This window comes from Prionailurus viverrinus, chromosome A3 (assembly GCF_022837055.1).
Source record: "Prionailurus viverrinus isolate Anna chromosome A3, UM_Priviv_1.0, whole genome shotgun sequence".
NCBI lineage: Eukaryota > Metazoa > Chordata > Mammalia > Carnivora > Felidae > Prionailurus > Prionailurus viverrinus.
Window position 1 is genome coordinate 72,809,445 of NC_062563.1, and position 15,514 is coordinate 72,824,958.

Genomic DNA, 15,514 nt, shown 5'->3' on the forward strand with positions numbered 1-15,514 from the left:
TTTATTTTGAGAAGGAGCAAGAGAGGGAGGGAGAGGTAAAGGAAAAGAGAGAGAGAGAGAGAGAGAGAGAGAGAGAGAGAGAATCCTAAGCAGGGTCCACACTGTCAGCACAGAGACCAATGCAGGGCTCAAACTCATGAACCATGTGAGATCGTGATCTGAGCCAAAACCAAGAGTCAGATGCTTAACTGACTGAACCACCCAGGTGCCCCCATTTTCAGATTTTTAAGAACAAGAGCTCAATGATGTTATGGATAGTTTAATTTTTATTACATATTTGAACATGAACAAAAACACGAGAAGATTCACCCTCAAATGTAAACATTCTATGTGCATCTAGTTGTAATAATAAACCAGTTATGTTAAAAATCAGAGACTTGGAGTTTGGAAAAATAAAGATTAGGACATTTAAAAATTACTACATAGTACATACATCCTTGGAATTTCTTTATTAAGTATCAGAATTTCCACCTGGTTTTCCAAATTTATACTTATTTCTGCCTGTATACCCACATTCAAACTCTATCTCCACCCACAGGCAGCAACTATAGCTCTAATCTGCACGAAGTTCAGTCATCCATCTGGACCTTAACATTGCTTCCATCAGTTGGTCTGACTTCATCCACTGCTATTATCAAATAGCAAAGGCCTTTGAGAGATGCACCTGACATACTCCCATCTATTTCAATCCACAGAATCCCAACAGGATAGAAGACCTGCCCTCTTATGGACCCAATTTCTAGTTGTCTGTCATGACAGTAATGCTTTCATAAATTTTCTTTCAAGGTTGGTCCTGACAGCATCTTACCGTAGCTCACCTGATCCAATGTTTAGTCCTCTCTGACTATAGATTCATATTGAACAACTGTAAAACCAGTGAGGTGGTGTCTCATTACCCTAGGATTCTGAGGTCTAAATTTCATAGGATCAAGGACTATTTTATAACCTATCTAGATAATAAAAAGGAAAAACACTATAATATGAATATAACTGGCAGTCATTGCTTCATAGGATCAAAGCTGCCCTCTGATATAGAGGCTGAATGGAGCTTGAATGTTTTATTTGATACTATGAGACTCAGAAATACATAGCTTTCTTTCTTTAAAGATGGTGCCACAGAAATGCCCCTGTTAGTCTCCTGATTAGTACTCTAAATGTGGTTAAATGCTCATTTAATTCAATACTGACCTAATTTTTTTCAACTGAGCCTATCTTTGAGTTTAGATCTGTTCTTGCCATTGCAGAAATGGAGTTTCTTTTAACCAAAGACAGTATCAAGGAACTGTGGGGTAAAACTAACAACAGCAAAATTATTCATTTTCTATATTCTTTAAAAAAAATTCTCCCCTGAGTTTATCTGTGAAAAGCCAATGAATAGCAATTCTTCATAAAACTGACCAAATTAAGAGATGAGAATGGACTTATTTATAAACATAAGAGATAGTCAACCTTAAATAAAATAATAATAATAATGATGATGATGATGATAGCTTCAACCCCATTATGTGTACACTTCCAGGAAAGTTTTATGCAGTCCATTCTAAGCTCCTAGCCCGAGGTAAACACAGAATCGTAAATGGAAATATGCCATGTTCAGCACTAGAAGCAGCCTCATAGTTCATTAACAGAATAAAGTGGAAAACAGTTACATAAATGAATTTACAACATAAAATGTGCTGGTGAATCTGCAATAAAGTAACATAAGTGAAGTTTTTAGTATTTTTTACCAGAAAGCCCAATTGTAAACATTTACATTAAACTACTGTCCCTTCAAAACCTAACCAACCACACAAACAAAAATCATCTTTTATGACTATGAAATCATGAAGAATTTGTACTGCATGGCTCTTTGTTTTGGTAGTTTTCAGAGTAAGACAGGAGCTGCATTAAGTAGCTTCATTGATTTCTCCATCTTCAATAGCTGTCAGTGCTGGAACTTCATTCATCCTCAGAACCTCTGCATAGAGCAAGTAATTATGTAGACTTCTGGGAAGTGGCAACTGACAGATAAAACTGTCAGATCGTAGGTGTTCTGGTTTGAGACAGGACCGAATTTCCAAACGACAAAGGTGAGTAAGGGATGGAAGACAGGCTGGAGAAACAAAAAAAGATGAACATTTTTTTAATTTTCTTTTTTAAAATTTCCCAACTCTTTGTAGTCAAAGAGAAGGCATATGTTACTTAGATTACTTTTGAAAGATTACTTTGGTCAGGATGACCCTGACAAACTATTCATTCCTTTTATTATTTTTACAGCCTTCACCTGGTTCATGTCTGCAATTGCTGGCCACACACTGAAAGTCAGTATTCGGGGCCATATAAATGTTCACATTCTAAAGATGTGGCAATACCAGTTGGTATTTAAGAAATGAATTAACTAATTTTACATATGATAGACACCCACAGCAGCAAATACTATATCCCTCTTTCTCTGTTTCACTGCAAATGGTCTCCAGACCTACCCCATCAAGTGCATAAGTGAGTAATTTATAGAAGCTTTCCTCTTTTTATCCACAACATAGATTGATATTTTAAAATAGACACAGAGAGAAAGGGAACATTGATTATCTATTAGGCCACATACCTATACATTTCACACACACTATGTTTTTATTTTCATTAACCCTATGAGGTGTACATTATCATACTCATACAGAGATAAGAAGATTAGGTAATTTTTCCAAAGGTTATACATCTAGTGCATGGTAGAGCCAGGATTCAAACTCAAGTGCAGATGACCCCAAAACATGCACACACACTTAAAACTATTGCTGCCAGGGGCGCCTGGGTGGCGCAGTCAGTTAAGCGTCCGACTTCAGCCAGGTCACGATCTGACGGTCCGTGAGTTCGAGCCCCGCGTCAGGCTCTGGGCTGATGGCTCGGAGCCTGGAGCCTGTTTCCGATTCTGTGTCTCCCTCTCTCTCTGCCCCTCCCCCATTCATGCTCTGTCTCTCTCTGTCCCAAAAAAAATAAATAAATGTTGAAAAAAAATTAAAAAAAACAAAAAACAAAAAACTATTGCTGCCAAAGGGCGCCTGGGTGGCTCAGTCAGTTGAGCGTCCGACTTCAGCTCAGGTCATGATCTCACTGTTCGTGAGTTTGAGCCCTGCATCGGGCTCTGTGCTGACAGCTCAGAGCCTGTAGCCTGCTTCGGATTCTGTGTCTCCCTCTCTCTCTGCTCCTCCCCTGCTTGTACTCTGTCTCTCTCTCTCAAAAATAAATAAACGTTAAAAAAAAAAAAACTACTGCTGTCAAAAGCTAGTTACCAATTAAAAGATAATCCAGATGTACTTAATTAAGAAAATTGAAATATTCTACATAAGAATGAAATGTTCGAGGTGCTATATAGATAAAGTAGATTTAGCATATTAAATTGAGCTTCATTTTCGCGGATGAAAAGTGTTAACTAAAGAAGCTAACGTCCATGGAAACTAAGAGCACTATAAACAGCTATTGGTTTTATGTGAATCAAATCTAACACCTTTTATTAGGCAAAGAAATCTTCTATAAAATCCTCATGAAATGTAACAATGGTTAACAGACTGGGGTCAGAGCAGCAAAGGCAAGTACTATCCGAGACCAGCTGGTCTGACTCCATGCCTAGGGGTTCTGTAAACTGTAAGACCCCGTAGGACCTGCCATACTAATTCTCCAACATCTTCAACACCTTCCAAACCACAAAAGTTAAGTCATCACCTAACTTTTAAGTTTAAGCTTATTGGCTTAAGTTGTTTTTTCAGAGACTGGGAAACTTCTCAAACCATAGTGTTTCAAAATGCCAAAGAAGTTATCTGATTTTGTACATAAAACCTGAATCTAAGAAAAGATGATAATTTTCTTAAACCATAACTCATAGACTCCCCATTATAAATAGGACTATGACATCTATAATACGTAGCACATTTTTTTAATGTTTATTTATCCATTTTGAGAAACAGAGAGAGTGTACATGTGAGCAGGGGAGGGGCAGAGACAGGGAGAGAGAGAATTCTAAACAGACTCCACACTAGCACAACACACAGTTGGAACTCGCAAACCATGAGATCATAACCTGAGCCAAAATCAAGAGTTGGACACTTAACCAACTAATCCACCCAGGCGCCCCCCACTGCACATATATTTCCAGTGCTTTCATATCTGTATCTTGTTTAAATTTTACCCTGTTCTGCAAACGTAAAGGAAGAATCCTTTTCTCACTTGTAAGATGGGAAAACACAGTGAAGGGAAGCAACGCAGAGATAAGAATACATATAAAAAGCATGCCCAACCTGCAAATGCCCACATTTTTCCAAAAGAGTAAGCAGGTTCAAGTTTAACAAGTAGGCTGACTATGTTGAACTGTTACATATAAAGAAGCCCTCTTCCCCAGTGAGATCAGGAATGATAATTGGTCCTAATGTCACTGGGTATGCACAAATATCATAAAAGCTTTAGAAACAAGCATAACTGATTCTCGGTAAGCATACAACTCAGCTGGTAGGGACACAAGCATGTTGGCATACTAGAGAGCAAGCTATCAGCTACAGACACTGAGCACACCGTCGGCACAGTCAGATGAGAATGAAACTGGAAATGACAAGATTGGGTTGTGTGAGTTAAAGTGAGGTTGGTTAAGAGAACTTCTACTTATATTCAGTCAGAGTTTAATATGCATCTTGTTCAGTTGAGATCTCATCATTCTGCACATTCCTGGTTACACAGATACACACTCAGCAGGAAGATAAACGATATGGCTGTACAACCTGGAGGAGAGCTCTTGGGGCTAAGGGATTCTTGATGCCTCTCCAGCTTCTCCAACTTGATGGAGGACACTAACTTACAGCCTCCTCGGGCTGTGGAGAGTTCCTCTGGATGCCCCACAGCTTCCTGCAATACCACAAGCCTTTCCAGGCCATCTGACTACACCACTGTATCATTATCTTCAAAGCTAAATAAACCACTTATTTTTTTAGACTATTACGTATGTGGAAACTTAATCATTTGTGAGCAAGCCCAACTGGAACAGTACACATCTGCTATGAGAAGTTTACCCCACTTGCCCAGATTGACACGGTATAACAACAAAATAGCTGCTATCAGATCCAGGTGATTTGACTCCAAGTCTAGGATTCTTTAAAGTGTGATAAGACCAAAATAATTCTCTAACATCTTCTAAGCCACTGAAACTATCCCAAGTTTCAGAAGATCTTTCCATTTTTTAATACAAAAAAAAAAAAAAAAAAGGTTGGGGGGGAGAGGTGTAGTCACTTCAGACATTGATTACAATTTTAATTGTACCATTTTGGTTTTTCTCCTGTGAGCACAATAGACTGATGGCATTGTGAACAGTTAGAGGGAAGACCTGTATTCACTTGAACTGAAGGGAGTCTTTCATCTGCAGATTATTAACATAGACAATAATATACCCCTCAGTGCCATCTTAGTTTAATATACCAATGAATATTAAGGAAACTTTATAATCATATATACAGTATTTCAAAGCATGCAAAGCATTCCTATGAAAGTTTTAGTGATGCGTAGTATTTCCAGATGTGTTACCACTAGGCTGAGAGAAGATCAAGCCATGCCTTGAATTTATAATATGAAATAGTCCAGAAGCTGTATGTATGTAAAAACATACTTTCATGAAAACCTGTTAAATCCAGATTTTAATTTGTTAAATACATCTCTGCCTTCTTGGATTATGGCACTGATTGTAGCTTAGAAAATGATGTCTGAAGCCATGCTATACTTTTAAGTCACTTTTCTGACCCAATCAATCATACTCAATTTAGCATGATAAATCTTCTTTATCTATAGATGCAAAAGCATCATACAACCTTTCACTTTTCATTCCTATACAGAATTCTTCAATTTTGTTCATTTTGTTTAATATGTACTCACAGAACAATTGAAACAAAAGGCTACATGTTATATGAAGTTATATTAAGGTGAAAAATGATTAAAACTAAACATCACAATTCTTAACTCATTATGCTTATCAATGCCAACTTTCCTATAGCACAGAACTACATGTACATCATACATACCCGCTACCTATATTTTCCACAACCAATCATCTCTACTCGGCCCTTATGCCAATATTCAAATGAGCTTTCTGCCTAGACTGTATTTCTGTGGTTCCTCTGTACGGCTTTCCACATCAAATGCATTCATTTGACTTCTGGGCCATCTAGTACAATTTATATTTCCATCATTAACATGTTGTCTTTCTGGGTAAGGGGCGTTAAGGAATCTACTCCTGAAATCATTCTTGCACTGATGTAAATTTTAAAAAAATTAAATTAAGTATTTTTAAACAATGAAAAAAAAGAATAAAAAAATATTTTCTGGTTGGCTTCTATCTTTTGTTCCCAGTCTTTCTTAATTTACTAGCATAGTCTCTCTTACCCACTGATGACAACCAAAAACTCTAAACAACATTCAAAAGGCAATTACCTGAGGGGTCTGAGAAATAACTAACAGATAGCTTAGGGCAGGAAATCAAAACATGGAGAATGACCAGTAGAACAGCAATGAACAGAACGAATGGAAAGAGCACCACACATAAAAAAGATCTGTCTGCAGTTGTCTGTATTAACAAGTTATGTGACCTTGGGCAAGTCATTTAAATACTTTGACCTTGAGTTCTTCCTGTGTAAGAAGGGCATAATGCCTTACCTATAAAACAGACATGATGTCACCTCTCTGCACCAAAGTTGTTGAAGAGGTTCAAGTTAGAACACATTTGCAAAAGCATTTTATAAAGTATATCACATACAAATCCTAGATACCATGTAATCCAGTGATCTGCAAATGTTTTGAATGTACACTCAATTAGTCTTTGAGTACATATGTGTAGCTATTTTTTAAATAATTATTTATTAGAGGTATAAAATTCTTTTTACTTTTACTAAAAATATTAATAATAATATTTTAACAACAGCGAGGTGACTAAGTTCTATAAATTCTTAGTGACTTGGCAATTCCAAGATTTGGTTCTAGGTCCAGTTTATTTTGATACTTGATTATAAGGGATGATGTAGCTTAAAGAAATATCTTTAAAAAGATGAGGTACAAATGGGAAGGGTGCATTGTAGCTTAGGTGAACTAATCAGCATAGTATCGCATCTACCAATTAGGCAAAAGTTTTTATCAAAATCCACCCAATAAATTTGTATTTTTCCTGATATCAGTTTATAACCTAATTAGAAAGTTTTACTTCTTTGCATCTTTATTAAATGCATTCAAAACCCAGGGAAATGGTTTCCAAGTATTTTAAAGGTGTCAATATAAGAGTTTTTCTAGGTGGCACATTGTTTTTGGCAAGAAAAGCACATACAATAGAAGTACTTCCCAGGATGTTTTCAGACTCATCTCCCCAGAGCAGTTTCTTTCAGAAAGTGGTTTCTTTCTCACTCATTTAAAATGTCATCTTTACCTTAAATCAACAGAATTTTTAAAAAATATGTACTAGGTTTCACACTACTGACACCTATTTGTCACCAAGAAAAAGAATTTGGTTCAGGAGACTGGAACATTGCTATTTTAGAAAAAACAAAAAACAAACAAACAAAAAAACCCAGCTATATAATCCATCTTTAAGTTTGACTCTTACACCAAGAGAATGAGCACACTTCTGTATGTATAAATAATCATGGTTACTCCCATCTCATTATAAAGTACTACAAAGACTCTAATATATTTCAAAAGTCAAGTTTTTATGAAGTTGTCCACCACGCTATTACTTTGTGCTATTCTGGTTTCAACTCCTTTCCTGTATTAGCCTATTAATGATGCAATAAACTCATTTCATGAATGATGTTATCTCTATTTCCTAACATCTACAGAAAAGTAAGCCACTCCATTAGTAGTCATTCTTACAGATTTTCCAAAAAACATTTTTCTATTAAATAAGTCATTACTGTTATAAACATATCCATTCCGGTACATATTTCCTTTAGTGGCTCCCAGAAAAGTTAACTATTACAGAAACAGAATCTTCACAAATACCCTAAGCCAAGACCTATTATAAATATTATATATTTATAATAATAAATTAGTATACCTCCAACTTAGTATACCATACTTCCTACCTGCAGAGTGATTTTTGACTCTTTAACTCTTTAGCAGTATTATCTGTGCCCCTTTGAATATTATTAGCTAACAAGGAATGGATTTTATTCTGTCCCATATTATTCTAGTTTTACTGTGGCAGCAAGAACATGTTTCCCCAATAGTATGTGACTTTTTGCCTTTTCACTAATGATTAAGAAAACTTCAAAAGACTTGTAAGCATTTATCATCATGTTTAGTAAAATTTGTAAAAATAATGGATTGAACATCATGACTTAAAAAGTGATTTAAAAACTCACAGATTTGTCTTCATGGCTTAGAGTGTCTTGCTGATTATTACTTTTTTCATTACCTAATATTTCAAGGCATGCTACATACTAAGGTCAAAGCTCACTGTTAACATTACTAACAGTGAACCATATTTTCAATACTTTTCTTGATATTTCTAAAATTCTTGTCAGCTCAGATTAGGTGGTCATCAAGTTTTGTTTTGTTTTGGTTTTTAATGTTTATTTATTTTCGAGAGAGAGTACAAGCAGGGGAGGGGTGGGGCGACACAGAATCTGAAGTAGGATCCAGGCTCCATCAGCACAGAGTGTGGCACAGGGCTTGAACCCACGAAACTGTGAGATCATGACCTGAGCTGAAGTTGGACATTCAACTGACTGAGCCACCCAGGCACCCCAGGTGGTCATTATTTTTAATCAGAGAACATGGCTATGTGATAAAGAGCAGGGGTACAGCTCTATGGTTATTTGTACCTTAAGTATTATCCACATAAAACGCTCTTTCTTTAAAAGCGTCAATCTTTTTTTTAATGTTTATGTATTTATTTTGAGAGAGAGGGCGTGCGAACGGGGGATGGGCACAGAGAGGGGAAAGAGAATCTGAAGCAATCTCTGCATTGTCAGCACAGAGGCAACAGAGGGCTGGAACTCACAAACCATGAGATCATGACCTGAGCAGAAATCAAGAGAGAGATGCTTAAACAACTGAGCCACCCAGGTGCCCCAGGCAGCAATCTTTTTAAGCCGCTTGATCAATTTTTTAGAACTGGATAACGTAATCACAAGTCTACTGAATGACCACACATTAACTACAATTCATTAAAGCAAATGAATGTGGTTGCATGGTCAGTCCCACCACACACCTCGTTTTGGGAAGTACTTGACCTAACCCATATGGATATGTAGCATCGGACCATGTGTGTTAAGAGGGAAAAAAGACAAAAAGACAAAAATTCAATTCAAAAACTAAAACTACTTCACCAGTAGAGAAAAGACAAAATGGAAGGGAACTTAATCACTGATAATCAATTATATCTTCCTGTATCCCACCTTTAAGATGCCTCTCTGGAGCAAGGAATATTTGAAAATTAAGTAAAAACATCTAGCCTAAGCAGTTTCCTATGGTTATCAGATGAAAGAATGAATCATGGTCTCAGAATCTTAGAAAATAAAAATCCATTCTTTACTTCCCTACTCCATTTAGGGGAGACAATAGGAAAAAATCAAACTCAATATTATAAAGCAAATTTTAACTGTCCTAAAATTTTTCCATAAAGTCTTCCGGAACCCCCATTCTACCACAAACTTTCCTACATCTAGAACACTGTAGAGAAAACTCTCTCCACTTCTTGTCCTCACAGGGAAATCACTTCCTTGACCAATTTCTCAAATAGAATTTTCTCATTCTTCCACCCCCATCACATCTACCACAAAGTCTAGGAGGCAAATGTAGCATTCACACAGTTCTGCACCACTTCCAGGCCCATGGTTTTGGGTCTCTAAATTCCAACGTACACTATCCTTCCAGACTTCACTCTCCCTTACTGCTATTACACCCAATCTTTAATGTCCTGGAGACATCAGGTCCTGTGACTCCTCCTGCCACTAGTCTATCAGGTCCCCTCCTTTCCTGATTCCTTTCCTGACCAGACCAGATTCCATGAGCCCATCCCTCATGTTATTTAATCATCCTCAATTCTTCCGTCTCTGCTCTGACAATCCCTAGGATCAATCTAAACATTCTCCTTCTGCACCTCAACACAGAGAAAGGGAAGCAATGCTGGGGGAAATGATCACATAACCATATGAACGAGTACCACTTGCAACCTCTACGAGGTCTGTAGGGTTGCATACACCTCTTTCCCTGGCCCTCATTCCTTTCCCACAACCACCATTCTCAACTATCAGGTCCCCACCCAATTGTCACTTCAGTCTCATCGGCAAGATTTCCCTCCTACTTCAAAGTAAAACAGGAGGCCTTCAGGGCCCTCTCTCCCTGAGGGCCTAGTTCTCCAGCTATAATATTATCTAGAACTACCCCATCTTCATTCTTCTTTGCAAAGAAATGGGCCTCTTTGAGGCGAATCCCATCTCCCTCTGGGTTATCTGAAACCTTATTTCATAAATATCGCTTTTATCTCCAAATAGTTAAGCTAGTGCTATTGTTGTGTTTTTACAAATTGAGATCCTTCAATCTATAAAAGGTGTTCAAGCCTCTCTCGACTTAAAAAGAAAAATTCTGCTATGACCCTGCATCATTCCCTTTAGCCATTCCACTAAAGAACTATGCTCACTTTATTTTTTCATTCATAAATTCTGTCAATGTCTAATACATACTTGACATGTAATTAAAGAACCCACTCACTAAGGAATTAAGGGATATAAACAGCTAGATTCATAAATGTCTACTTAGAGAAATACTTACATGATAGCTTCTCTTCACTGAAGTTCCATACTTGGAACTAATTTTAGTTAAAATTATAGATTGAGCGATTAAAAGTTCATAAATGAACAAGTTATCAGGAGTTTAAACCTTCTATTCCAATTGTCTTTCCACCTTAAAATAGACATGTTGGGTCTAGAAAATAGTTTTTTGTTTCATTTGGTATACAGTTGTCCCCAGTGTCTGCCCACACACATATCCAATGCAGTATGTCCCTAGCAGGAGTAAGATGGTCTTTCAAATAATATTGGTGACCTGATACTTAGAATACTTTTAAAAATTCTGTTTTAATTGCTCTAAGGCAATTTCCGTCTCTTAGCTTACCAACACACTACTGACAACATAGAAAAATTTTAATAGCAAAACATCCCAGCAACTATGGATACAACCCATTAGTACCTAGTTTAGTAAGAATTTCTCCACCACACAAACACACACACACACACACACACACACACACACACACACACACAGCCATGCAGATTAGTAAGAAGCTATATGTAGCTATACTTGGATTAGTAAGAGGCTGTGTGAAGCTAAAATTATAAATGGGCAGATGGAACCTTGTTAAAATTTTAAGTTAACTATAAATTTCTCACTAAAAAAAACCCAAAAAAACTAAGTCTGGCTCTTAAATCTAACAATAAGGGCAGTCTATAGGATATTGTTTAATCAAGGCATGATTCTGAACTTATGAAGGCCAACAATATGGCTGGAATCTTGGAGGTCAAGTTTCCTACTCTATAAATAGAAGATCATATGTTTAATTTTTCAAGATAAAAGGCAACTAGTGTTGGGGTTCTTAGTGATAATGTCTTAACCAGAGGAAATGCCTCTAGAGTTAAAATCCGCTGTGAATAGGGGCTTCTGAGTCTCACCAAATACTAACCTTTATTAATTCTGTGGGCACAGCCCCTGTGGCCATTTTTCCTGTAGTTAAAAAAAATTTTTTTTAATGTTTATTTTTGAAGGAGAGAGAGAGCATGAATGGGGTAAGAACAAAAAAAGAAGACACAGAATCCAAAGCAGGCTGCAGGCTGCAGGCTCTGAGCTGTCAGCACAGACCCAACGCGGGACTGAAACTCACAAACTGAGATGATGACCTGAGCCAAAGTCAGACACTTAACAGACTGAGCCACCCAGGCGCCCCCATTTTTCTTGTAGTTTTAAAAGGGTAACTCTCTGTTAAAAACTGAGAACTGAGGCTTGATGGGGGGTGGGAGGGAGAGGAGGGTGGGTGATGGGTATTGAGGAGGGCACCTTTTGGGATGAGCACTGGGTGTTGTATGGAAACCAATTTGTCAATAAATTTCATATAAAAAAAAAAAGGGTAACTCTCTCCTCCACATGTTTTCTCAATCCCTACCAAATTTAGAGACATTTCAATTTATTGAACATTTTACCTAAAAACTGCAAGTTGGGGTTTTGCAAATCAATATTTAAAATAAGCGGGTGGGTTTTAGTTGAACTATGCTACCACAGAGCATTTGTATAAATACTCATTACCAAGTATATCACTACATCACTTGTACATTTTGTTGACTTTTCCTTGGTCATGGACTCGGGGACAGAATTTGGTTATGGGTTAACTTGGTTACCATTAGGTTATGCTATGGTAACATATAAATCCTAAAACCAGTATCTTTTTTTTTTTTAATTTTTTTTTATATGTTTATTTATTTTTGAGACAGAGAGAGACAGAGCATGAACGGGGGAGGGGCAGAGAGAGAGGGAGACACAGAATCGGAAGCAGGCTCCAGGCTCTGAGCTGTCAGCCCAGAGCCTGACGCGGGGCTCGAACTCAAGGACCGCGAGATCGTGACCTGAGCCGAAGTCGGACGCCCAACCGACTGAGCCACCCAGGCGCCCCAAAACCAGTATCTTAACACAACAAAGATTTATTTCTGCCTCATGCAAAATCATCCTCAGGCCAGGTGATTCTCTAGGGCAGGTGCCCTGAAATGACATCTCAATGTTTCAGGTAACTTCCACCATGTGTCACCACCATCTCAAACATGGCTTGCACACTTCCTCAGCGAGAAGGGGGAGCATAGAGAGCTCACATCCAGTGATCTTTGACTGCTTACAGCATTCACATGATCACCAAGTCTGGAAAATGCAATCTTCCTCTGTTCCAAGGAAGAGTAAAATGAAGCAGAACTCAGTTAGCTGAGGTCTGTCTCTGCCAAAATGACAAAATCTGTTGTGAAAATGATGAGGTAGGTTCTATTATTATCCCTTTTTTCAGCTGAAGAAACCAAGGCTCAGAGATGTAAGTAACTTCTCTAAGACGAGAAAGTAGTGGAGGTGTGTCTATTCAATTCCAGAGCTCCAATTTTTAACTATTTTATTAACTTTGCCTGATGTCCATGCAAAAACTGAACCATATCACTACCATGAGAGTCAAAGTAGAATGATAAACCATTATAGTAAGTACACCAGGCTGACTACATGTAAAAAGTTATTTTAAGAGACTGTTATATTTGCAGTTACAAATTACCTCCATTAGCTCCTCCATCAGCCTGAAATAAGGTTGTGCCCCATCTCCCATCTTTTTAACAAGTAACTTAATGATATAGAAGACACATCTTGAGGGGTGCCTGGACAGATCAGTCAGTAGAGCAAGGGACTGTTGATCTCTGGGTCATGAATTCGAGCCCCACATTGGGTGTAGAGATGACTAAAAATAAACAAACCTTAAAAAAAGATGGAGCTACACTGTATCCTGCTAACCAAAATCAGTCAGAGAAAGACAAATACCATGTGATGTCACTTATATGTGGAATTTAAGAAACAAAACACATGAACATATGGGGGTGGGGAGAAAGGGGGAGAAAAAAGAGAGAGGGAAACAAGCCATAAGAGACTTTTAAAGATAGAGAACAAACTGAGAGTTGATAGAGAGGTAGATGGGGGATGGGCTAGATGGGGGTTGGGCATTAAGGAGGGCACCTGCTATGATGAGCACTGGGTGTTGTATCTAATGGGTCAATCACGGAATTCTACTCCTGAAACCAATACTGCACAGTATGTTAACTAACTGAAATTTAAATAAAAATTTGAAAGGTGGGGGGGGAAGATTACATCTTGAAAGATGTATCTTTCAAGATAGAAAATTTATCTTTTGCACAAGATACATGCTATTGCTACAGATAACAGAAAATATTCTCTGAAAACTGGATACATTTTATTACCTTAAACTAGAAATGGCTTGAGTAGACAACTGGAATGCTAGTTAATTATTATCAAAAAGGTATACTTTAAACTCACACAATGTTATATGTCAATTATATCTCAATAAAGCTGGAGAAAACATTTTGACCAGAAAAGATTATAATAAACTATGACTAAACTTAAATTGTTTCTGGTAGTTTTTCCTCAATTTGTAACTGCAAATATAACAATCTCTTAAAATAAGCTGCTACATGTAGTGAGCTTGTACTTACAATGGTTTATCAGGAAAAGTACAGGAATAAGGAACACTGCTCCAAACTACAAGCATTGCTCAAAGTTTCAAAGGAAACTGTGGCTGTGGATACTTGTTCAGCCTACCACATTTAGCAAGAAGCCCTCATAATATTCCATGGGTTGCACAAATAGAATACTTAGCCCATCACAAATCAGCCTCTACTTTCCATTTTTGTTTTGCTTCTACTTCAAAGCTCAACTATTCCTCTTAAAAATGCGCTCTCAACTGAATCTACAACACAAAATAGCTGCACTCTGATACTTCTTAGGTAGTATAATTTTAGACTTATTGCTAACTATTAATATTAAAATTTGAGTTGAGGGGTGCCTGTGTGGCTCAGTTGGTTGAGAAACTGACTCTTGATTTAGGCTCAGATAGTGATCGCAGGGTCGTGGGATCGAGCCCTGTGTCAGGTGTTGGGCTAAGAATGAAGCCTGCTTGGGTTCTATCTCTTGCCCTCTATCCCTCTCCCCATGCTCTCTCTCACTCTCTAAAATAAAAAAAATAATAATAAAATAAAATAAAAATTTTTTTAATTGAAAAAAATAAAAATTGAGTTGAGGGGTACCTAGTTGGCTCTAGCTGCAACTCTTGATCTCAGAATTGTGAGCTCAAGCCCAATGATGGGTGTAGAGATTACTTAATTAAAAACAAAACAAAACAAACAAACAAATAAACAAAACCTTGAGTTGAGAGGGGCACCTGGCTGGTTCAGTCCAAAGAGTTTTGTGCAACTCTTGATCTTGGGGTCATGAGTTCGAGCCCCACACGGGGTGTAAAGATTACTTAAACTTTTGGGGCGCCTGGGTGGCTCAGTCGGTTAAGTGTCCAACTTCGGCTCAGGTCACAATCTTGTGGTATGTGAGTTCGAGCCCCGCGTCGGGCTCTGTGCTGACTGCTCAGAGCCTGGAGCCTGTTTCAGATTCTGTGTTTCCCTCTCTCTCTGACCCTCCCCCGTTCATGCTCTGTCTCTCTCTGTCTCAAAAATAAATAAATGTTAAATGTTTTTTTTAAAAAAGATTACTTAAACTTTTATAAAATATTGAGTTGAAAAAAACAGTATTTAAAGAGAAGTGCTCAGGGGCGCCTGGGTGGCGCAGTCGGTTAAGCGTCCGACTTCAGCCAGGTCACGATCTCACGGTTCGTGAGTTCGAGCCCCGCGTCGGGCTCTGGGCTGATGGCTCAGAGCCTGGAGCCTGTTTCCGATTCTGTGTCTCCCTCTCTCTCTGCCCCTCCCCCGTTCATGCTCTGTCTCTCTCT

The 15,514-nt window shown here is 37.9% G+C and overlaps 1 protein-coding gene across 12 annotated transcripts in view; it reads right to left on the reverse strand.

The window, feature by feature from the left end:
• Positions 1-243: 243 nt before the first annotated feature.
• The window catches only part of ASB3 (ankyrin repeat and SOCS box containing 3), a 120,791-nt gene continuing 105,520 nt past the window's right edge, over positions 244-15,514 (reverse strand). For all 12 annotated transcript variants that reach the window (XM_047851444.1, XM_047851450.1, XM_047851449.1 and 9 more), the window contains one exon: positions 244-2,092. In XM_047851444.1, coding sequence (XP_047707400.1) covers positions 1,887-2,092 — 206 coding nt within the window. In that variant the 3' untranslated portion in view covers positions 244-1,886. The remainder of the gene's footprint in view (positions 2,093-15,514) is intronic.